This window comes from Panthera tigris, chromosome A3, assembly GCF_018350195.1.
Source record: "Panthera tigris isolate Pti1 chromosome A3, P.tigris_Pti1_mat1.1, whole genome shotgun sequence".
NCBI classification, from domain to species: Eukaryota; Metazoa; Chordata; class Mammalia; order Carnivora; family Felidae; genus Panthera; species Panthera tigris.
Genome location: NC_056662.1, coordinates 15,032,587 through 15,057,532, shown reverse-complemented (window position 1 = coordinate 15,057,532; position 24,946 = coordinate 15,032,587). Strand labels below are relative to the sequence as shown.

Sequence of the window (24,946 nt, the reverse complement as noted above, 5' to 3'; positions counted from 1 at the left end):
ATATATATATATATATATATATATGCATACACATACACACACACACAATGGAGTATCACTCAGCAGTAAAAAAGAATGAAATCTTTTGCAACTACATGGATGGTACTAGAGGGTATTATGCTAAGTGAAATTAGTCAGAGAAAGAAATATCGTATGAGGAATTTAAGATACAAAACATGAAAATAAGGGAAGGGAAGCAAAAATAATATAAAAACAGGAAGGGGGACAAAACATAAGAGACTCTTATAGAGAGCAAACAGGGTTGCTGGAGGGGTTGTGGGAAGGGGGATGGGCTAAATGGGTAAGGGGCATTAAGGAACCTACTCCTGAAATCATTGTTGCACTATATGCTAACTAACTTGGGTGTAAATTAAAAAAATAATTTTTTTAGAAAAGTAATGCTCATTTCACAGGTTATTATGAAAATGGAATAAAGCCATACATCTATGTAGTGCATACTACATCTGGGCACATAGCTTGTTTTCAGTAGAAGCTATCTATTATTCTCATTAAAGGAGTTTGTGTCAGGGGCGCCTGGGTGGCTCAGTTGGTTGAGCGTTCGACTTCAGCTCAGGTCGTGATCTCATGGTTCGTGGGTTCGAGCCCTGCGTCAGGCTCTGTGCTGACAGCTCAGAGCCTGGAGCCTATTTCGGATTCTGTGTCTCCCTCTCTCTCTGCCCCTCCCCTGTTCATGCTCTGTCTCTGTCTCAAGAATAAATAAACATAGGGGCACCTGGGTGGCTCAGTCGGTTGAGCGTCCAACTTCAGCTCAGGTCATGATCTCATGGTTCGTGGGTTCGAGCCCCACGTCAGGCTCTGCACTGACAGCTCAGAGCCTGGAGCCTGCTTCTGATTCTGTGTCTCCCTCTCTCTCTGCCCCTCCCTCACTCATGCTCTGTCTCAGAAATAAATAAACATTAAAAAAATTTTTTTTTTAATAAATAAAGGAGTTTGTGTCAATAATTGGGCAGACCAGGAAAGATATGTTTGGGACATGATCCCTAACTATGTCTCCCTCCTGAATGCAGTTTCACAGATCCTGCTATCTCCATGGACCTCCTCCGAGCTGTTCTCCAGCCTAGCATCAATGAGGAGATCCAGACTGTCTTCAACAAGTACATGAAGGTGAGAGGGACACAGCAGTAAAAAATTAAGAAGGACAAAGATTCACGGACAGGTCTTTCCTGCATCACAATCCCCCTGGCTCTCTCTAGTGCACAGATGTGTAAAGGTCTCCTATTCTGAATCCCTGAGAACTTTTCTCCCCTCTTTGGGGGGTAATTTGAATACCTCTTTGTCAAGTCATTATGAGCATAAAATGATTTAAGTGTAATGTGCTCAGCACTGTGCTTCGAACAAGTGTTTTTATTTGTTTAGTAGTATCACCATTATTATTACTTAAAATTCCTTTGGGGGCACCTGGGTGGTTCATTTGGTTAAGCATGCAACTCTTGGTTTTGGCTTAGGTCATGATCTCATGGTTCATGAGTTCAAGCCTCACGTCAGGCTCCGCACTGATGGTGCAGAGCCTGTTTGGGATTCTCTGTCTCCCTGTTTCTCTGCTCCTCCCCCCCTCCCTCCATCTCTAAATTAATTAAAATTTTAAAAATTCCTTTCTAGACCTATAAATAAACGTCCACATGACTCTACCTGATTGTCCCATAGATATTTCAAACTCAGCATATTGAGAACTGAACTGTTTTTCTTCCTAAACCTTTTCCTCTTCTTGTATTTGTTTAATCATTCAAGAAGTATTTACTGAGAACCCACCATAATAGCAGGCACTGTTCAAGGCACTGAGGATGTAGCAATGACCAAAATGACAGTGTCCTTGTTCTCTTTAAACTGATATGTACTGCATTAGGAACACCAGAGAGAAGGGGGAGAGTGACCGGTGGGGAGCAGTTCTAGTTCATAGAGTGTATCTAGGAAAGCCACACGTGAGCAGAGACTTGAATAAAGTGAGGAAAATACAAGCTATGTGGACACATCAGGGAAAAGCAGTCCAGGTAGAGGGAACAAGGGCAAAATCCCTGAGGCACGAGTGTGCTTGGCACATTCAAAGCAACAAAGTCAGGGCCCCTGGCTGGCTCAGAAGAGAAGGCTGGCTGGCAACTCTTGATCTCAGGGTCATGAGTTCAAGCTCCATGTTGGGTGTAGACATTAATTAAATAAAACTTTGGGAAAAAAAAAAAAAAAGCAACAAAGTTGCCTGTGTGGCTAGAACCAACTGAGCCAGTAGGAGGGTAATGAGAGGTAATAAGAGAGGAAATAGGGGCCCAGTTCATGCAGAATCTTTGAGGCCACAGTAAGGACTTTGGGGTTTACTCTGAGTAAAATAGAAGTTCTTGGAGAGTTTTGAGCAGAGTACTTATCTGAATTTTTTTTTAATTTTTTTAATGTTTATTCATTATTGAGAGACAGGGAGACACAGAGCGTGAGCCAAGGGAGGGGCAGAGAGAGAGGGAGACACAGAATCTGAAGCAAATTCCAGGCTCTGAGCTGTCAGCACAGAGCCCGACGCAGGGCTCGAACTCACAAACGATGAGATCATGACCTGAGCTGAAGTCAGATGCTTAACGGACTGAACCACCCAGGCACCCCTGATCTGAATATTTTTAAAGGGTCACTCTGATGTGAAAAGAAGCAGCTGCAGGAGGACCAGTTAGGAGGCTTGAGATGATAGTGGCTTGAGTGTTAACAGTAAAGGTGTTGGGAGTCGGATTCCATGTGCATTTTTTTAAAGTTTTTATTTATTTTGAGAGAGAGCCCATGAGCACACGCACATGCTTGTGCATGAGTGGGGGGTGAGGAAGGTGGGGGCAGAGAGAGGGAGAGAGAATCCCAAGCAGGCTTAGCTGTGTCAGCACAGAGCCCAACATGGGGCTTAATCCCACAAACCACGAGACTGTGACCTGAGCCGAAATCAAGTCAGATGCTTAACTGACTGAGCCACCCAGGCACCCCAGATTCTGTGTGTATTTTATTTTATTTTATTTTATTTTATTTTATTTTATTTTATTCTATTCTATTCTATTCTATTCTATTCTATTCTATTCTATTCTATTCTAGTGTGTATTTTAAAGGTGCCAACAAGATTTGCTGACAATTCAGATGTGCGGGGTAAAAGAGCAGAAGTAAACAATTTCTGAGTTATCTGCCCTGGGCAGCTATGAAAATAGCATTGCCACTGACTTACTATGAGGAAAGCAGGAACGAGCGAGGGAATCGGGAGCTCAGTTTTGGAGCTAGTGTGAAGTTTGAATGGGTCTACCATTCAGTTAGAAACTGGAAACCAAGAACTCTGCCTTTCCTTCACCTTCCCCATCCAGTCACGGAGTCGTGTACCTTCCACTTCATCATCCGTCACACATGCCTTCATCATCCGTCTTCTTCCTTGCCTCTGCCTTGGTTCAGGCTTTCATCTTCTCTCACCCAGGCTCTAGCTGTAACTGCCGCTCTTTCAACTCACCTTCCATACAGCTGCCAGTGACATCTAAGGTGTAAATCTAAGCGTGTCACTTCCCCATTTAAAATCCCTCGGTGACTTTCCATTGCCTTCTGGGTAAAATCGAGATTCCTTAACATGGCATATATGGCCCACTGTGATCAGACCCCAGCCACACCTCCCCATATACCCGGTTATTACTACCCCCAAATATTGCATGTTCCAGAATGCACCATGTATTCTCACGCCTGCACACGTTTACATATGCAGAAGTAAAGAGGTTAATCCACTAGGAAAAGGCTAGGCCAGGAGTCAGTCCAGGATTGCTGGTCTCCAAAGCCCTTTCCTTATCATTTCCCAATAGTGGATACCGTGATTCAAGAACTTTCTCTCCTGGACAAATGCTGGATGAACACAATTTGTGGCTCTGCGCTCCCTTCTTATGTAGTCTGTCGAGATACCTCCTTATTGGGGCACTTGGGTGGCTTAGTCGGTTAAGCGTACGACTCTTGATTTCAGCTCGAGTCATGATCTCATGGTTTGTGTTATCGAGCCCCACATCCAGCTCTGGGCTAACAGCACAGAGCCTGCTTGGAATTCTTTCTCTTCCTCTCTTTCTGCTCCACCCCCTGCCCCCCCCCCCCATTCTCTCTCTCCCTCTCTCTCTCTCTGCTCCTCCCCTACCTCGTGCTCTCTGTCTCACAAAATAAATTAATAAACTTAAAAAATGTATATCTCCTTATCACCCTTGTTTTCAGTTAAGAGACTTGATTATATCACTGCTTCAGATAAGTTCACACTGTTGATTGACCTCTTCTGTCTATCCATTGTTTTAAAAATGTTTAGGGTAGTAACTTCTAGCCACGACTGATCTTATCTGAGACATTGTTCATCTGTTCATCGTTATTGATCTGTGTGATGACTAAATGCATCCCTCTTTTTAAAAGAAATATCCTAATAATATAGTTCATAAAATAGACTGATGGACAAAGGGATGAATAAATAGATATGTTATAGCAAATGTAACACAATGTTAATTATAGACTCGACATGGTAGATGTTAGCTAGTCACTGATTGAATAATTGTTTCAATTTTACGTTTGAAGTTTTTCATAAGAAAATATTGGGAAAAAAATAATACAAATATTTTGAAAAGTAAAAACCTAAAGTCACTTAAACCTCCCAGAGATACCAAACTGTTAACAGTGACTACGTAGTCTCCCATACTTATTTGTGTGTGTGTGTGTGTGTGTGTGTGTGTGCGCGCGCACCCATGTTCAAAAACTATGTGGCATCATTTTACACACACTGTTCTGCAACTCAGTATTTTCATTTAACGATATAATTTGGTCCTGTTTTTAGGTCAGTACATAATAGCTCACCCTGATTCTTTTTCTTTTTCTTCTTTTTTTTCTTTTTTTTCTTTTTGTTAAGTAATCCCAGTGCCTACCTTGGGTCTTGAACTCACGACCCTGAAGTCAAGAGTCACGTGCTCTACTGCCTGAGTCAGCCAGGCGCCCCGTCGCCCTGATACCTTTTTTTTTTTTTTAAGTTTATTTATTTATTTTGACAGGGAGAGAGAGAGAATCCCAGGCAGGCTCCCCACTGTCAGCGAAGTGAAATCCCACAAACCGTGTGATCATGACCTGAGCCAAAATCAAGTCGGCGGCTGCCTAACCCGACTGAGCCACCCAGGTGCCCCACCTGATTCTTTTATAATAGTTGCAGAATAGTATATTGTATGGATGTACCACAACTAGATAGTCTCAAGAACATTCAGATTATTTCAAATTTTTATCTATTACAAACAGTGCTACACTGAACACTTTGAGTATACATCTTTATTCGCTTGTGAGAGTTTTTCTGGAGGATAAATTTCTAGCGATGGAATTGGTGGATAGAAAGGAAAACATTTTTTGCCCCGAGAAAAATTTCTCTCCAGAGGGTTGTACAATTTTGTATTTCTCCCAGCAGCATTTGCGAACACCTTATTCAGGACCAAATTTCATTCTCAGGTCCAGAGATCACTTACAGTCACCCCTGTATATTCATCACACTGCCATCTCCCCTGCTGGCTGTAAAGAATCCAGACTGTTTTAACTAGCTTTCACTTAGCCAATACTCAACACTGAATACCAACATTAATCTCTAGTTCTTAGGGTTTTGTTCTAAAGTGAAACTGTGACCATTCATTTAATTTGGCCTGAAGAATTTTCCTCTTCATCTCGTGAGATTTCTAATCCACACTTTCTCACTCTTTTCCTTGGCTGGACATTAATAATATCAGGCATTTGGCCTTGCCAAATATAAAATGTGAGTGCCTGGGTGACTCAGTTGGTTAAGCATCTGACTCTTGATTTCAGCTCAGGTCATGATCTCACCATTGATGATTTTGAGCCCCACATAGACTCCATGCTGACAGTGTGGAGACTGCTTAGGATTTTCTCTCCCTCCTGTTCTCTGTCTCTCAAAATAAATAAAATAAACTCAAAAAGCAGGGGGGGGGGCACCTGGGTGATTCAGTCAGTTAAGCACCCAACTTTGGCTCAGGTCATGATCTCATGGTTCATGGGTTCGAGCCCAGCACCAGGCTCTGTGCTGACAGCTCAGAGGCTGGAGCCTTCTTCGAATTCTGTGTCTCCCTCTCTCTCTGCCCCTCCCCTGCTCATTTTCTCTCAAAAATAAACAAACATTAAAAAAAAAAAATAGCTGAATACAGATACTGATAGATTCATTTTTCAAAAATTATTTTAAATAAAATAAAATGAAAGTATATCTCCTTGAGGGTGCCTGGCTGACTCAGTAGAGCACATGACTCTTAATCTCAAGGCCCCTAAGTTGGGGGGCACGGAGCCTACTTAAAATTAAAAAAAAAAATTTTTTAACATTTATTCATTTTTGAGAGACAGAGACAGAGTGCAAGTGGGGGAGGGGCAGAGAGAGAGAGGGAATCACAGAATCCGAAGCAGGCTCCAGGCTCTGAGCTGTCAGCAAAGAGCCCAACACAGGGCTCGAACTCATGAATTGCGAGATCATGACCTGAAGTCGGACGCTCAACTGACTGAGCCACCCAGGTGCCCCAAGCCTACTTAAAATAAAAAAAAAAGAAGAAAAGAAAGAAAGTACGTTCCCACAGTAGGAGCAGTGATTATAGATGCCAGCATTTTTCTGTAACACTCTTTTAGGACACAACTTGGACTCTTACTGTGAATGTGTTCTCTCAGTGACTCCATCTGAGGCCGCTCATCACCTGTCCCTCAGTGTTTTCAGGCTCCAGCTCTCCCTCTTCCCCCATAGAGGAACCTTCTGCCTTCCCTTTCCCCAGCTGATTGGGACTTCTGGTGTCCTGGGGCCCTGGCCAGGTCTCATGCTGTCCATCCCACACATTTCTTTCAGATAGGGCAAAAAATTCAGTGAGGACCTTCTACGCTCGGGATCTTTCCTGGCCTGGGCTGTTCCTCTTTTCCTATACAAAGTAATACAGGTACATTGTAAAAATTGAGAGACTATAGATAAGCAAAAAAAAAAAAAAAAAAAGAAAGAACAGTCATCCATAATATCACCACTGTTACTTTAATAAAATTTTTATAGTTCTTTTGTCTGTGTTTGCTTTGTGCTGTTTTACATAAATAGACTCACTCTATACAAAACTGTTTGATGCCTTGCTCCCTTCACTTAGCAACATGTCTTGAATGCCTTGTCATGTCAAAAATATATTCTCGGGGCGCCTGGGTGGCTCAGTTGGTTAAGCGTCTCACTTCGGCTCAGGTCATGATCTCATGTTTCGTGAGTTTGAGCCCCACATCAGGCTCTGTGTTGACAGCTCAGAGCCTGGGGCCTGCTTCCGATTCTGTTTCCCTCTCTCTCTCTCTGCCCCTCCCCTGTTTGCTCTCTTTCTCAAAAGGAAAGGAAAGGGATTGTTTTTTTAATTTTAGAAACAGCAGTAGAGGGGAACAGAGGGGGGGAGAGAGAGAATCTTTTTTTTCTTTTCTAAGTTTATTTATTTATTTTGAGAGAGAAGAGACAGTGTGAGCAGGGGAGAGGCAGAGAGAGGGTCCCTGAGAGAGAATCCCAAGCAGGCTCCACATTGTCAGTACAGAGCCCGATGCGGGGCTCGAACTCACCAGCATGAGATCATGACCTGAGCTGAAACCAAGAGTCAACACGCTTAACTGACTGAGCCACTCAGGCGCCCCTTTTCTTACTGTGGTTTTTAATATTTGCACACTACTTCCTGGTATGGATATACCACAATTTATTTGAGCAGTAATTGGACATTTAAGTTATTCTTTGGTTTTGTACTGCTTACACATTAATGCTGTAATGACCATCCTTTGGGCATCTCCATGATTATTTCCCTCCTTAAGAGAGAATAAAGTGAGGAACCTAGGATTTGACTCTAAATCTGTCTGATCTTGGGGCTCCTGGGTGGCTCAGTTGGTTAAGCGTTCAACTTTGGCTCAGGTCATGATCTCATGGTTCGTGAGTTCGAACCCCACATCGGGCTCTGTGCTGACAGCTCAGAACCTGGAACCTGTTTCGGATTCTGTGTCTCCTGCTCTGTCTGCCCTTCCCCCACTCGCGCTCTATCTCCCTCTGTCTCAAAAATAAACATTTAAAAAAAATTTTTTTAATAAATCTGTCTGATCTCAAAGCCACATTCATAATCCCTTTCCCTTCTGTATGAGGGTAAGACAAAAGCTTCTCTTTTATATTCCATTTCCTTCAAGTTGATGCAAATTAGCAGGTCTTCTGACCTTGTCCTCTGTTCTGCTTCCCCCTAGTTCTTCCAGAAGGCAGCACTGAATGTGAGAGACAATGTGGGGGAAGAAGTGGACGCAGAGCAGCTGATCCAGGAGGCCTGTCGGAGCTGCCTGGAGCAGGTGAGACCAAAGGGGCAAGAGATGTAGGCACAGGGTTAGTCCTTGGGGCTCTATTAAGAAATGTGATCACTTCGTTCATGGTATTTGGGGGAGCGGGGGGTGTGGTGCCTGACAAGCCACTAATATCCATCTAGGGCTTAGAGCTGCTGCTGGCAGAGAGGAGGGAAGTGGCTCCCATGTGCCAGGCTCTGTGATAGATACTTTCACATGTATTAGTTCATTGACATCCCAGAAAGCATATTTTCATCCCTAGTTTACAGAAGAAGAAACTGTGGTTCAGGATAAGCAAGAGTTAGAATAGCTAAGGACTGTCTCACCTCTGCAAATACTTGGTGACTTAACTCTTCAAGTAGTTACAGCCCCTTTTGGCATCATGGAGACTGTCACCCTTTCTGCCTCTCAGGGTGTGGTCAGGAGGCATGACATCAGGTCTATAAATATGGCTGTGTTCCCAAGATAGAAGTGAACCTGTTTGCATGTGTCAGCTGTTCTTACTAATAGGAATTGTCAGCATCACCCGGATTTTGTGCTCGACTGTGAAACCACTAGGTATCAGAGATGGAAATTTTTTCATACTCAGAGGCACAGAGGCTAGTTTGAGCTTAGTCGTGTGAGGACGATTCTCAGACATGAGAGAGTGATGTCTTCTGGGTGCTTGGCTGGCCAGCTGCTCAGGCACAGCCTCAGAAAAGAGCAAGACCAGGGCCGGAGCCTCAGCCTCGAGAGGACAAGATTCCATCCACCAGTGCAGTGAAAGCTGATCTGCTTCTCATGGTCTGTCACATTTAAGCTAGCCAAACTCCCAGGAGGCCAATTCATTAATTCACTCTGGGTCTGTAGTATATAATCAGTTGTAACGTCTGCTGGTAATAAAACCTGGCAGTTTGCTAACGTTACTATAAGTTTGAACCAAATCAAGATTAAATTAATAAACCTTCAGTCTCAGTTGCATCCCAGAATGCTTTTTTCTTTTTAAGTTGATTTATTTGGGGAGGGGGAAGGGGCAGAGAGAGAGAGGGAGAATCCCAAGCAGGCTCAGAGCCTGATGTGGGGCTTGAACTCTCAAACCATGAGTTCATGACCTAAGCCGAAGTCGGACGTTTAACCAAGTAAGCCACCCAGGTGCCCCCTAGAATGCTTTTTTTTTAGTTTATTTTTCGCTTCAGGTAATATGTATTGAGAGCCCACTGTGTGCCATTTCTGTGCCATGCCCCGACAGCACTGTGCCAGATGGACATGGTCCTTACCCCCAGATCCCTGATGTTACTCCAGTAATCATACAATAGACCTAGGATTACAAACTGTTCGAAGTGCTGTGAGTGTGGGAGGCCATGAGAGAGTACACTACAAGGTAAGGGAGTGGAGTACATCTAAGGGATGGAAAGCAGGCAGGGTTGCTGATTTTCAGAGGGTGGAGAAAATACTCGATGAGGTCGGAAGGGTAAGCAGAGGCCAAATCAAGCAGAGCACTGCAAACTGAATTGTACTATGGTGTTTTAAGCAAAAGAGCCGCCTAATGAGATTTGCATTTTGAAAGATCACTCTGGCTGCCAAGAGGAGATTGGAAGGGAAATGTGTGAAACTATGCCTGAGTCCCCATGAAAGATGAGATTAAAGTGAACTGGGCATAGTCTGTACTCCACGAATGGTTTCACCTTTCCAGTCTCCTGAATCCCCATGTCCACCTTGTGGACTCCCCCCTTGCTGGGATTGATGGGACTGGGAAGCTAGCATGTGGAACAGAAGGTATATGATCAGAGCACAGGAATTCGAGCACAGGAAGGTAGAAAGCCCAAAGTCCATCTTGAAACGAGACGAATCAAGAAACTTTGAACAAGTCTTTTGACCTTTCTGTTCCTCAGTTTCCTTATTCCTAAAATTAGGAGTAAGAATCCCACCCCCCTACCCCCAAGGTTTGCTGTAAGGATTAAATGAGAAAATATACATACACTACTGACGCAGAACATACTAGATATTAAATACATGGGAGTTCTATCCATAATTACAACACTCGCCTGCCTTAGGGACCCCTGGCTGGCTCAGTCAGTAGAGTGTGCGAGTCTTGATCTTGGGGTTATGGGTTCAAGCCCCACGTTGGGTGTAGAGATTACTTTAAAAAATAATAAAATCTTAAAAAAATAAAAATAATAAATGTAAGGGGCGCCTGGGTGGCTCGGTTAAGCATCCGACTTCAGCTCAGCTCATGATCTCACGGTTTGTGAGTTCGAGCCCATCTCGGTCTCTGTGCTGACATCTCAGAGCCTGGAGCCTGCTTCAGATTCTGTCTCCCTCTCTCTCTGCCCCTCCCCTGCTCATGCTCTCTCTCTGTGTCTCAAAAACTGAATAAACATTAAAAACATTTTTAAAAAAATAGTAAATGTAATACACAACTGCCTTACAACAGAACCTAGTTTTTGGTGGCCAGGTACTCGGAAGTTCTTTGGGGTCCCCTTGTCTAAACTGCACGCAGAACTTCATTACATGCAAAGATTCTTCACATTGGACATGATATAATTAGAGTAGGGTTTTTAGTTTGTTTGGGTTAAGACTTGATTTGCCTGTTTGCACTTCTGTTACCGACATTTACCATCTCAGTCATGTTCCCTAATCTCCTTAGCTATCCCTTTATGGCGATTTCTTAGGGAGAAATGGCTGATCTTAGCAATAGCCCATTGCCTTGCATTTTTTGTGTCCTTCATTTTATTTTGCACAGCAGTTGTTTTTATTTGTTCATTCTATTTATGCAAGTAATATACATCCATTAACAATTTGGCATAGTAGTTAAGAAGGCAGGCTTTTTCTTGATTTACACCATCCAGATATGAGTGCTGGCTGGACTCACTGTGTGACTTTAGGCAAGTTACCTCACCTCACTGAATCTCCATTTTCTCATCTGCAAAGTGAGTAGAGAGGTGCTACCTCATAGGATTGTTGTGAGGTTTAAATGTGGTGGTACTCTGAAAACATTTCAGTCAGCAACCAAGACTCAGTAAATGTTACCTGCTGCTGGTTTATGTTAAAATTAGAATAAATTATGAGGAAGAAAATTCAAATTCCTCCTGATCTCCCTACCAGCAGTAACTCATATTAACGTTTTGGTGCATTTTCTTCTTCTCCCTATGTATGTTTTCACCTATGTGTGTTCACTCATGGGGGCACGGGGAATGCAGTGAGGAACAAAAACAGACCACCCTTGAGCCCGCAGTCTCCTTCAGCTGCCACCCTGTTCCCTCTTAGAGCTAGACTTTGGGAAAGGAGGCTGTCACTGGCTCCACTTTGCACCTGCTGTTCATTCTTTCACTCACTTTGTTTCGGTGCCATTCCTCACCACTTCACCAAAACCCCTCCCATATCAGGGTCCCCAGTAACCTCCATGTTGTCAGATCCTCTGGACCCGAAGTGTCCTCAGTTTACTTCTTGGTAGCGTTTGTGCCAGGGGGTCATTTCATGTTTCTTCGAACACTCCTCTCCAGTGCCTTGACTTTGCGTCCGCTCCTCCTCGGCTCCCTGGACCAGCTCACCTTCTCTACCTGCCCTCTTAACCATTGGTGCGTTCGTGAATTCAGTCCTCAGACCCCTTCTCTTCTGCGGCTCACTCTCATTCTAGGTGATTCCCTCCAGTCCTGTGGCTTTGAAGCAGTTTAACTGCTGATGATTCTCAAATGTGTATCTGAGCCCGGAGCTGCCTCCCCCCTTGCCTTCTTCCGGTCCACTCTCACGGCAGCCAGACCTTTCTCTTTAAAGGTGAACCAGATTGCGTTGCTCTCCTCTTTAAAGCCCAGTGACTTCCCACCGCAGGCAGAGTAAAACCCTGATGCCTTAACGTGATCCACAGAGCCCTCCCTACCTCCACTAGCTCCATTAACTTCATCTCATCCCACCACTCCCTCGCTGGCTATCTTCTAGCTGTACTGGAGTCCTTTCTGCTTCTCCAGTACACCAAGCTCAGCACCTTGGCACCTGCTGTTCTCACTGCCCAGCATGTTCTATCCTTAACTCTTTATATAGGTGCCTCCTTTTCTTCAGCTTTGGCTCAAATATTGCCTCATCAGAGAGGCCTTTCCTGGCCCCTCCATCTAAAGTAGCACCCCATCTCACTCCTTTCCTCACCTCCAGTTAATCTCTGTCACCTTACTTGTTTATTTCTACCATTTATTTCAATATGAAATTATTAATAGTTCGTGCACCTACTTCCTGTCTCCCTTTCCACCCCCACCTCTGCTAAAAGCTTGAGCTTTGCAAGAGTTGAGGCCTGATCTTGTCCGCTGCAGTATTCCCAGCCTGAGACTATGACTCGTAATATGTGTACACAAAGTGTTGAGTGGTTGCGTGAGTGAGTGAGTGAGTGAGTGAGTGAGTGAGTGAGTGAATGAATGAATGAATGAATGAGGAAACAAAGGAACAAATGGCAAATGAACAGGCAGGGTTCCTGCTCTCATAAAACTGACAGCCTGGTTAGGGCAGACAGGTATGAATGAAATTACCACAAAATATGCACATAATTTCACATGGAGACTTATGCACCCTACACTGCAGCGTTTGGAGGAGGTCATGAGTTCAGACTTAGCAGATTTGGGGACCTCAGCGCATAGACATCAGACAGACTGTTGTATAAATCTGTAGCTCAAAGGAGAAGCCACAGCTGAAGAGAGAAAATCATAGTGTGTCAACTCTATTGTGTGTCAACTCTACTCAAAAAATTTTTTTTTAATTATGGTGTCGTCACTTTATAGATGTTAAGTGGAGCTGTGAACATGATGAGAGTAGATAGAATACCAAATGGACGAAGATAGAATGAACCAGATTGCGGGAGATGAGCCAGCAGAAAAGGCTGAGAGACAGTGGCCACACAAGTAGGAGGAAAACCAGGGAAGTGTGGCCACAGGAGCCTGTAGGAAAGAGTTTCCAGAAGAGGGGAGTGCCCAGGCCTGTCAAATGCCGCTCACATGAACACGGGTGTTCACATGACTATAGGGCTCCTCACTCACCCCTCTGTCCTCTGCCCATTATTTGCCAGGCCATCTTTTTCTTCACACGGGCCAAGTCTGTTCCCACCTTGGTGCTCTTGCACTCCTCCCTGCTGCTGACATGCTTCCCCTCAGCTTTTCTTCTAACTGCTGCTTCCTCTCCCTCCTCCCCCTCTCCCTCCTCCCCCTCTCCCTCTTCCTCCTCCTCCTGCCCAGCCCAGAAGGCTGCCTTCGCCGAACAGCCTCCCCTCTGCTAATCGTCTGTCACATCTGCCTGGACTTTTTTTCTCCAGAGCATTTATCATGATCTGAAATTACCTTGTTTGTATGTTTGTTGATTTCCTTACTTCCAGATTGCCCACAGAGTGTGAGCTCCACAAGAGCAGGGACTTTGCAGGTGCTATTTATTTACTACTATGTCCCCAGCACGTCTATACTTGGTGCCAAATATTTATTAAATGAAAAGCAGTGGCTTATGAAGTAATATGTATTGTATTAATGCATTTAGTTAGGAAAAATATATAGTATATATTTACAAGGAAAAGAGTAATGAGGAATTTACATTGAAATATTAACAGTAGCCTGTGCATATGGGAAATTTCAAGTTTGATTTTTTTTTTTTTTACATAGTTTTCTAATTTTTCATCAATGATCATTAATTACAGTTGACCCTTGAACAGGCAGGGATGAGAGGCGCCAATTTCCTGTGGTAGAAAATGCACATATAAACTTGTTTTTAGAAGTAATCTCAGGGCACCTGAGTGGCTCAGTCGGTTAAACATCCGACTTCGGCTCAGGTCATGATCTCACAGCTTGTGAGTTCGAGCCCCACATGGACTTTCTGCTGTCAACGTGGATCCAGCTTCAGATCTTCTGTGTTCCCCTCTCTCTGCCCCTCCCCCACTCATATTCTCTGTCCCTCTCTCTCTTTGCAGAAATAGATAAAACATTTTTTTAAAAATTTTTTAAGTAATCTCTGCACCCAACATGAGCTCGAACTCACTACCCTGAGATCAAGAGTCCCACACTCTACCAACTGAGCCAGTCAGATGCCCCCACATATTATAAACTTTGACTCCAAAAACTTAACTACTAACACCTTTATTGACTGAAACCTTACCAATAACATCAGCGGTTGATGAACACATTTTGTATGTTGTATGTTTTATATACTGTATTCTTAACAATAAAATAAGCTAAAGAAAAGAAGATGTTATTGAGAAAATTATAAGGAAAATACATTTACAGTACTGTACTGTTTTTATGGGGAAAAATCTGTGTGTAAGTAGACCTACACAATTCGAAGGGTCAACCGTACTTAATTATTTTAAAAAATAGGTCTCTGTTTATATGTATATCTTGGGGTGCCTTTGTACTGATCATGAAAAATTTTCAACCCAGTTTGGAGTTTTAACCTAGCTGTTATCCACCAAAATAATAACTGTTAACACCTTGGTCTTTTCCCTTCAGGCTAAACTACTGTTTTCAGATGGAGAAAAAGTAATACCCAGATTGACCCATGAACTTCCAGGGATAAAGGTCAGACTCACTGTGTCTGGGGTGTTGCATGGGGAGACCAATGAGGCTGGGAGGCAGGTGAACTCTGTGGGCCCAGGGAGGTTCCACGTGTTACCTGTTTATAGGACCAGGTCCAAATAGCATCATTGGGAGAGCTTCTGAAGCCTGGTCCAGGGAGGGGCTGGAGGGTGTAGTCCCAGGCTCTGGCTTCTGCAGCCCCTGGGGACCTGCAGCTCCCATGCTCTGGCCTCTCACTGACTCCTCCCTTCCATTTTCCTCCAGCGTGGCCGACAGACAGAAGAAGAATGTGCCCATCGAGGAAGCCCCATTCCCAAAAAGGTAAACCATCTCCCCATTTTCTGGCTGGGAAAAGGCCCTACAAGTCCAGAAGAAGGTAGAGGGCCTCCTCCGTGCACCGTGGAGCCTATCTAGCATAAGAGGCAGGGCCCCTGGAGACTGTTACTCTCCCTGTTCACTCTCATTTGGTCTCTTTGGAAAACCATCTCCCACCAAGTGACCCTGGACCTGCCAGTGGCACGGGGTAGGGCTTCCCACAGGGTCAGGCCTCTGACAGCTGTTCTTTACGGCAGAGGAAGGGACGGCCTCCTGGACACATGCTGTCAAATGACCGGGCGGCTGCCGGCATGGTGTGAGTAGGGGCCAGCGGTGTGGTGAGAACGGGGAGGGAGTGGGCCTGGAGGGGGACAGGCCAGAGTTCTGCCTGCCAAAATCAGACCCAGCGTTTGAGTCACCAGGGAGGAGGGTTAGTCTGGTTTGAGGGCTGGGGAAAGAAGGCAGCAAAGGGGGGACACTGTTTTATCCTGCTTTTGCCCCAGAACTGTTCAGCCCAGCTTGATTAAATACCAGAGCTGTTTTTATTGTTAGTATATATTAAATGCTCATAAGGTGCCACAACTGGTCTAAACACCTTATGTACTTTACCTTTTCATCCTTACAGCCACCCTGTAGTGAAGGTATAGTTACTTTTGCAAGTAAGGAGACAGACTCAGAGAATTTCTGTCCAGGGTCCCACAGCTAATAATCAACAAAATTGCGCTACGGTTTTTGAAGCAGCAGAATCTTTCTTTCAAACAAAACTTTACATGGAAGCCTGATAGAGCCGCACGGGTGGGGTTGGGAACAACGGGGACAGCTTGAAACCACTGGTCTAGGAGACGGAGCAGTAAAGTCATCGTACCGTAGCGTGGTCTCCCGAAGCAGCCCCGCTGCTCACAAACAGGAGAGGGAGGGCAGTTGCTGCTGTTCTCTCCTTTTCGCAGATGAGAAAACTGCAGCTCAGAGAGGTTCCCGGACTTGTCCGCGTGGCTAGGTAATATCAGAGCCAGTCCTAGAATGGCTTTTTGCCTTCGTACCTCCTCCTGTGGGTTACCAGGAGGAAAGACAGCCAGGGCCAAAGTGAGAGTATGTGAGGAACTCCCACCACCGCCAGCAGGCTCTGCTCCAGTCCTGGGCCTCACCTCGGAGAAGTCACCTTTCTTCTTTCCTTCTAATCAGATGGAAACCAAAATCCTGTGAACCAATTCGCCGAGAAGGCCCCAAGGTATGATTATGTGAGCATGGCAGTGACCACGATGCCAGGGAGACTCAGTCAAGGCTCTGGGCCCACCATGAGGGAAGGGGCGAGTGTGTGAGGTATTTGTGAATGCCATTCCAGAGCCATCCCCCAATTCCCCGACCCCTGCCCTGCATCCACGCCCCTGCTGGCCTCCCAGAAGGGTCTTAAATAGGGATTGGAGCTAAGGATACTTAACATGTGACAGGCACTGTACTAAATCTTTTGTACGGATTATGTGATTGCATTTAATCTTTTTTTTTTTTCAAGTTTTTATTTAAATTCTAGTTAGTTAACATATAGTGTAATACTGGTTTCAGGAGTATCATTTAATCTTTATAACAATCTTATGAGATAGATTCTGTTATGCTTCTGTAGTTGAGCTTCCTTTCCTGTGAACGACCTTGTGGGAAGTAACTATTTTATCTAGTTATCTTATACACTTAATACCCTCGAACGTATGTGAAGGCTTAGAGACATGCTCAGAGTCGCATACCTGCTGAGTGGTCAACCCAAGTCTCAAAGCCAAGGTTCATTGCCACCAGAGGCTATGCTCTTAACCATTAGCCTCTGTTGCCTCCAGAACGGTTGTTTGCAAGCTCTTTTAGCAATAGAATCCTTTCTTCAAATAAAATCATGTGTGGAAGCCCAGTAAGGTACCTGAAAACTCCTCTGTCCTGGTTGAGGCTGTGTCCAGTAGAAATGTTTCACCTCCCATTGCTTCTCGGCCTTTTGGCTAAGATCAAGTGTAGAAATGTTTCACCTCCGGGGCGCCTGGGTGGCCCAGTCAGTTTAGCATCCGACTTCGGCTCAGGTCATGATCTTGTAGTTTATGGGTTCGAGCTCCATGTCAGGCTCTAAGCTGACAGCTGGAGCCCGCTTTGGATTCTGTGTCTCCCTCTCTCTCTGCCTCTCTCGTGCTCTGTCTCTCTCTCAAAAATAAATAAACATTAAAAAGAAAGAAAGAGGAAAGAAAGAAAAGAAAAGAAAAGAAAAGAAAAGAAAAGAAAAGAAAAGAAAAGAAAGGTTCCACCTCCTGTATTACTGGCCTTCTCTGCTCTCACACTGGTGACCATGCCTTTCGTCTTAAACTCTGCTCCCTTGATTGAAATGCTCCTGCATTTGCCTGATCTTTCTGTTCCTCCCCAGACATCCCTTCTCTCTCGTGAGTTCTTCAGCAATGACCCATATACATGGGCGTTCCTCAGAATTCTCTCCCTGGCCCACTCCTGCCCCCGAAGTTTCTGGGAATGATGTACTCAGGGCTCAGTATGTCCTGAAATTGCCATACCCCCTTGTTTGTCCCATACCTCTCTTTCTGGTGTAAAATTTATATACCCTGCCTGCTAGAACGCCCTGCCTGGAATTTCCATAGCATTTCAAATATCCCACATTGCAGTCAGAATCTTTCTTCACAGACCTTCTTTGACATTCTCTACTTGAGTCATCTTTCCCTCTCCCCCTCCTTCCCATCTACATCCCCTCAAGTCCTGGACAATTGTACCTCCCAAATATATCACCATTCCTCTTCCCTTCTCGTCATCCATACTGCCATCTGAGCTCAGACCCTCATCTTTCAGAAGTACGTTAGGACAGCACCCTCTAAACTGCTCCCTGCCTACAGTCTTGCCACTTCCAATCCATTAGCCACATTGTGGGCAAGTGAGCTGTCTTTAAAGCAAATCTGACTCTCCCTATTTAGAGGCCTCAGTAACTCCCCGTGGCCTACAGAATAAAGTACAGACCCACAAAAAGAAGCATACCAGGGCCTCAAGCCCTCTCTGCCTCTCTCTCCAGTCTCATCAGTTGCCACTTGCTAATCTGTGCTCCCTCTCCTTTAGGTGTAACAGAATTGCTCATGGTTTCTCTAGCACGCCAAGCCCACTGTCCCCTCCTGCATTCATCCTGGTCCCTTTCTTCCTCTCCTCCGCCCTTTCAGAATTAACTTGGGAATTACCTCTGCAAGGGAGCCTTCCTGTTGCTCTCCCCCTTGGCATCCCTCATGCCCGGCCCTCATCTGTACCCCTGCCTGTCTCATGGTGGTATAATTACTACACATACGTCTGTGGTCCCCGGAGAGCAGACTGTATCTTACTCGTCTCTTTATCCCCAATATTTAGTCTAGCATATCGTCAGTACTCGGTTACTTGAATCAGCTGTTTGGAATAGTGGACAAAGATAATGGTAGGAAGAGTATTTCCATCCTGTCCACCAGGTACACCTCACCCTCACCCGCCTCTATCTTTTGCATAGTGGGACCCAGCCCGGCTGAATGAATCTACCACCTTCGTGTTGGGATCTCGAGCCAACAAGTAAGTCCAAGAGCTTTGGCGCGGAGGGAGGGGGGCAACTCCGGGGCCTGCTCCTAGGACTGCAGCTGCTGGAATCCTTACCACTCGTCTGTTCCTTTTCAGGGCCCTGGGGATGGGGGGCACCAGAGGGAGAATCTACATCAAGCACCCGCACCTCTTTAAGGTAGGTGAGTGCTAGGAGTTAGGCAGGCCTTTGCAGTGTGTGTAGATGGTTGTTGGGAGCTCTGGATGGCACAGAGAAGTTTAGAACAAATACTGATCTGGGAGTCAGGACTTCTGGGTTCTAGTCACCCCTCTGCCCTTAACCTTTACCTTTTGTAATTTACTCAACAACTCTATATCTCAATAATGACAGCAACTTTCTTTGTGTGCTTATTGTGTACCAGTTTCTTGTGCTGCACTTACATTATCTCATGGAACTATCCTTTAAGATAGGGATTGCTATATTGTTTTACAAAGGGAAAAAAACCAAAAAACAAAAAACAACCCAGAGGTAAAGAATGGCTAAGTGACTTGCCCAAAGTTATTCAGCCAGTAAGTGGTGAGTCAGGATTCCAGGCCGGGCCTGTCTTTGGTAAAGTTTGAGCTCTTTACCACTACCTTATTCAGTTGTCTATAAAATAAAGAGATTGAAGCAGGGCAGCAGTTCTAATCCTTTTCAAACAAAGGTACTTTGGTCTCTACTATTTAAGAAAATAATGGGGGAGGGGCACAAATTCCCTCACCCCCTTAAATGAATTTATGTTTTTTCAGTCACAAAAGCATCCAAATATATTACAAAGATAGTAGGGCGTGTGTGTTGAAGACAGGTGATGTTGCACCTGTGCATAAGGCTTGGTGCCCCTTGCCAGAACCACACGGCTCCTTTGGGGTCCCAGAATTACGGCTCTGTGTGCTACATTCTGTGCAAGTTCAAGTTCTCTGATGGGCAGACTTGCTTCTAGTCTTTCAGTCTTACGTCCTGGGCTCCTCAGCACCTGGACAGTATGCCTACTTGCTACCTCGTTTCCCTTTCAGTGCCTTCACTCCTGCTGTTGCGCTTGATGACCTTCCTCCCCCAGGCGTATCTCTGCCTGACTCTTCTGTAACCTCCACCTCTTCTAAAACCCCTCTAGCATTATCTCCCATGTCTGTGCTCCGGGACCTACTTGGAACTCCAGTAGCACAGTGGTTAAGAGTAGAGTTTCAGTCCAGGTTCCACCGCTTAGTAGCCAGGTGACCTTGAGCAAGTGGCTTCACATTTCCCAGTCTGTTTTGTCATCTACAAAAAGAAAATGATACAAACCAACCTTTTAGGATGAGCAGAATTAAGAGAGAGTGCAGTGAACTCCCGGAGCAATGCCTGGCGCATAGCAAGGGCTCAGCAAATGTTCGTTGTAACCAGCAGACATTCTCGATTCTTAGATTCGCCATTTGCAATAAACTGCCGATCCACACTCATTACTGGTGGGTGTGATGTCTCACTGTAATCTTTCCAATCTAAGAAGTGGAGGGAAAATGTTTTTGTTGTTTTACTTTATATTCTGTTAGTGACAACGAGCATCATTTCGATGCATCCCTTTGTATTTCTTCTGTAAACTGCTTATTGAATTTTTTGCCCATTCTTGTCCTTCTGACACATTATTCAAATTTTTTTCCTTTTTAACTTTTTTTATTATAAATATATCACCCCATTCTTATTGTAAAAAGACTCAATATACAGAAGCTAATAGGGAACAAAACACAAAGTTTCCCTTCACCCTTGATTTGGAGTCTCCTCCCCTAGAGGCCACCACCACCAACATGGTAGCATCCTTCAGTTCCCGCCCTGTGCACACACATGGGAGTGTGTGTGTGTGTGTGTGTGTGTGTGTGTGTGTGTCCTTTAGTGATTTGACAATACATATGTCAGTAGCCGTAATATGTATATAAGTACATAGTGTTGTCTCCCTCTCTCTCTCTCTGACCCTCCCCCATTCATGCTCTGTCTCTCTCTGTCTCAAAAATAAAGGTTAAAAAAAATTTAAAAAAAAAAATAAGTACATAGTGTTCTCTGATTGTATTTTTTTTACCCCAAAATTCATTCATTGAACAAATATTTATTGAGTGCTAAACACTCTCAAGGTGCTAGATACATAGCAGTGAACAAAACAGACACAAAAAACTCCTTGCCTTCACAGAGCTAACATTCTTTTCTTTCTTTCTTTCTTTCTTTCTTTCTTTCTTTCTTTCTTTCTTTCTTTCTTTTTTAATTCTTGAGGGAGAGAGTGCGCATGTGCACAAGCACATGTGCAGGAGAGGTGCAGGGAGAGAGGGAGAGAGAGAATTCCAAGCAGGAATTCTGTGCTGTGAGCACAGAACCCAACCTGGAGCTCAAACCCACGAACTGTGAGATCATGACGTGAGCCAAGATGAAGAGTCAGATGCTTAACTGACTGAGCCACCCAGGTGTCCCACAGAGCTAACATTCAGGACCAGCAGCCATGGCTTGGGGGCCAAATCCAACCTATAGCCTATTTTTGTCCAACTCTGGTTTTTTATATTTTTAAAAAGTAATTTAAAAAAATAAAAATGAAGGATACGTGACAAAAATGTATGTGGCCAGCAAAGTTTAAAATACTTACTAGCTGGGGTGCCTGGGTGGCTCAGTCAGTTGAGCATCAGACTTTGGCTCAGGTCATGATCTCACAGTTTGTGGGTTCAAGCCCCGCATCAGGCTCTGTGCTGACTGCTTACTCAGAGCCTGGAGCCTGCTTCCGATTCTGTGTCTCCTCTCTCTGCCCCTCCACTTTGTCTCACTCTGTTTCTCAAAAATAAATAAAATGTAAAAAAAAATTAAAAAAATAAAATAAAATACTTACTAGCTGGCCCTTTAAAAAAAAAAGAAAAGAAAAAGTATGCTGACCACTATGAATCTATGGATAATATCTGAGAGATTTGTCCATGTTATTAAATTAAGTCTCCTTCATTTTATTTCTAACAGCTGTGTAGAACTTATAGACTAGATATTCCATAACTTACTTCATTACTCCGCTATTAATGGATATTTACATTTTTTCCCAGTAGTTCTGCTATTACACACAATGCTTTCCCAAATATGCCTGTGTACATGTGTGAGTGATTCTGCAGGATACATCCCTGGAAGTGAGATTGCTGGGTCAGAAAGTGCATACTTTTAAATTTTCTGATTAATATTTATGTTACTTGGGAAATGAAATAAGTATTTAAACTCAAAGAGTGGTAACGATGCAGATTTCTCTGCTTTGTCTCTATCTCAAATGTTGTGCCTGTCTTATAAAACCTACCTTTATTGAGCACTTACTGTGTCGGGTGCTATCTTTCCTACTTTTTATGCACTGTATCATTTATCCTTACCGAGCACCCGATGAGGTAAGTATGAACACCATTTCACGGATGAAGAAACCGAGTCCCAAGCAAATTACTGCCCAGGCTGACACCATCTACTAAGGGGCAGGAACCGGAATTTAAACCTAATTCCAAAACCAGGTTCTTCACCGCAGTACTATTCTGCCTCCCCCAGAGCTTGACCTGTCCTGATTTTTGTCTTAGAAAATAATGGTCACCATAACCATTCACATGTGTTATAAACTACCTCAGGTCATTTTTTAAAGAGGAGTTAAGCTCTAGAATAGTAGTCATCAGTCTGACCAGTTGCCAGAGTTCTGTGTTCTGAGAAGGGAAGGGGTAGGGATTAGAAGTGCTAAAGGTCTAGTATGGGGGTCCCGACCCCTGGCCTCCTGGGCTCAGCTCTACTTGACTGTGAAGAAGTTGGCGAGCCCTCTGACATCCACCAGGCTGAGACGAGGTCTTCTTAGTAAGAGCTACTCAGGGACCAAGAGATGGCTCTGGGACCAAATGAGAAAAGTTCCTCTCACTAGGCTAACGTCTGTGATTTCATCCCTCACAGTACGCAGCTGACCCCCAGGACAAGCACTGGCTGGCCGAGCAGCATCACATGCGGGCAACAGGAGGGAAGATGGTAAGCACTGTTCACACGTGCCATGTCAGAGACCCACCCAGCCCGGGGACCGAGGTTCCGGCCTACCTCCACGTGAGACTCAGTGAGACTCAAAGCCTGACGAATGTGGAAAGGGAGACTTGTCAGGGTGGAGAGGGCCCGGCCCATTCCTTCATGCTGAAGGTCGGACTTAATCCCTGGATTCCCTTCCCACACACCACTCCCTCAGCCTCCCACATCATCCCTTGTATTTAGATTGTATTCGCTGTGCCTACAAATGTCAAGCACCAGACACACTTAACGCTACTTTCCCCTCATGTGCCCATTGACAGATTGCACTCGTGGATCACAACACTCTTCTACCAGACACAGCTATAGAATCTTCCCAACACAGTGATCCAGGCAGCACCTCTTGTCAGTAGGAGTTAGCACATGCAGTAAAACTTGTTTGCCACACCTAGCAGCCCTTTCCAGAATCACCTCTGCTTAAAGAGTACTTAGCTTATATCAAGCAACAATCTTGGGGAAAATCATCGCTGTGTGTGTTCTAAAAGTAGCAGGGTTTTGTTCATCACGTGCAGTGTCTCCCACCTGAGGCCTCAGTCGCACCACTGTGACTGCACCTGTTAGAACTCAGTGGCCTTGCGAACCAGTATGCCATCTCCTTTCTGGCAAGGAAAAACCATCTTCTTTTTAGTACTCTTCTTATTCCTACCCCCTGTTTAAGAAGATGTCAGGGAGCTTAGCACTGATACATAAAACGCAACATAACATAAATAAGAAATCGATGGGAAAAAGGAAGGACAGGATCTAAAGTTAAGCGATAAGCAAGACGAGCTTTATTTCTTTTTTAATTTTTATTTTTGAGAGAGAAAGCTTGAGCAGGAGAGGGGCAGAGAGAGGGGGACAGAGGATCCAAAGCAGGCTCTGCACTGAGAAGTAAGCCTGATGCTGAGCTCGAGCTCACGAACCATGAGATCATGACCTGAGCCGGAGTCGGATGTTCAACCAACTGAGCCACCCAGGCGCTGCAAGACTAGCAGCTGACTTTTTTTAATTTTTTTTAATTGCTGACTTGATAAACCAGCACACTTCCATGGGTTTTCACAAATTTAGCTCTAGGCCCTTCTCAAGGACACCTCATCTGTTAGATAGTTCACAGTGCTCATAAGGTGAAAACAGATTCCTCAGGGGACACACAATCCTGACCATAAGAGCAGAAAGAACTGTCTCTCACAGAAGACTTTCTCATGTGACGGATGACATCCCCTGTATGGTGAGCTCATGAGAGGGCTCTCTCCCACTGCAGACCGTGGCATTGTGCCAAAGCTGTTCCGTAGGCCCCAGGACCACAGCAGTGTGTGCAGCTTCTCATGTTTTCCCTTTTGCCATGAAGTTCAAAACCAGATTATCTTCGTTCTTAGAGTTAACATATGGCTTCCTCCTCCTGATTTCCTGTTTCCATATGTGTTTTGCTAGCTCTCTTGCCATTTCATTTTAAGCTACCTCAGAGGCCTTTTTTAAGAGGAAAGGGCCATAAATAAGTCACCAGTCCCACTCCCTAACCCATAAAGTTTCTGTATGTGTGAAAGGTGGTCTCAGGGCGCTGTTCCCCAGTCTCTCCCTACTCAGTCTCCCCTCCTAAATTGTAGATCGTGCCCCTCTCCCTTCCAGCCCTGACAGTAAGCACATGTTTAATCAAGTGTTGTTGAGTTGAATTGAATCAAAGGCAGTGACCACTCTCCTTTGCTCCCACCTCAGGCCTACCTCCTCATTGAGGAGGACATCCGGGACCTTGCTGCCAGTGATGACTACAGGTAAAACCAGTCATCTGTCCCCTGCCTCTCCCCGCCCATCACAGTAGCCCCTTGGGGTGAGCCTGGGCCCATACCCTCCCTTGCTTCAACTCTCCTCAACGTCTGTTCCAGAGGATGCCTGGACCTGAAATTGGAGGAGCTGAAATCCTTTGTGCTACCCTCCTGGATGGTTGAGAAGATGCGAAAGTACATGGAGACACTACGGACAGAGCATGAGCATCGTGCTGTTGAAGCACCTCCTCAGACCTGAAGCCGGGTCCCCTGGCCACACTTGGCAGCCCTCCTCCCAAGGCCCTCCCCCACATGGCTGAGGCCACTGCCGGGACTGCTCCTGGATGGATCTCAGCGGCATTAAACTGCCTGGGCTAGTCTGTAGTGACTCATTACAGAGCACCCCCAGAATGGCACGTGGTTCTATATTTGTAAAGTTATCGGGTTAAGAAGCAATTAAACAGTTTGTAATAAACATA

General features: G+C 44.8%; 1 protein-coding gene across 2 annotated transcripts in view; it reads left to right on the top strand.

Moving 5' to 3' along the window:
* DNTTIP1 (deoxynucleotidyltransferase terminal interacting protein 1) overlaps positions 1-24,946 on the top strand; it is a 27,101-nt gene extending 2,155 nt beyond the window's left edge. For both annotated transcript variants that reach the window (XM_042980289.1, XM_042980290.1), the window contains exons 3-13: positions 1,029-1,125; positions 8,233-8,331; positions 14,769-14,837; positions 15,099-15,155; positions 15,407-15,465; positions 16,332-16,377; positions 18,643-18,701; positions 18,804-18,864; positions 22,609-22,680; positions 24,421-24,476; positions 24,588-24,946. In XM_042980289.1, coding sequence (XP_042836223.1) covers positions 1,029-1,125; positions 8,233-8,331; positions 14,769-14,837; positions 15,099-15,155; positions 15,407-15,465; positions 16,332-16,377; positions 18,643-18,701; positions 18,804-18,864; positions 22,609-22,680; positions 24,421-24,476; positions 24,588-24,726 — 814 coding nt within the window. In that variant the 3' untranslated portion in view covers positions 24,727-24,946. The remainder of the gene's footprint in view (positions 1-1,028; positions 1,126-8,232; positions 8,332-14,768; positions 14,838-15,098; positions 15,156-15,406; positions 15,466-16,331; positions 16,378-18,642; positions 18,702-18,803; positions 18,865-22,608; positions 22,681-24,420; positions 24,477-24,587) is intronic.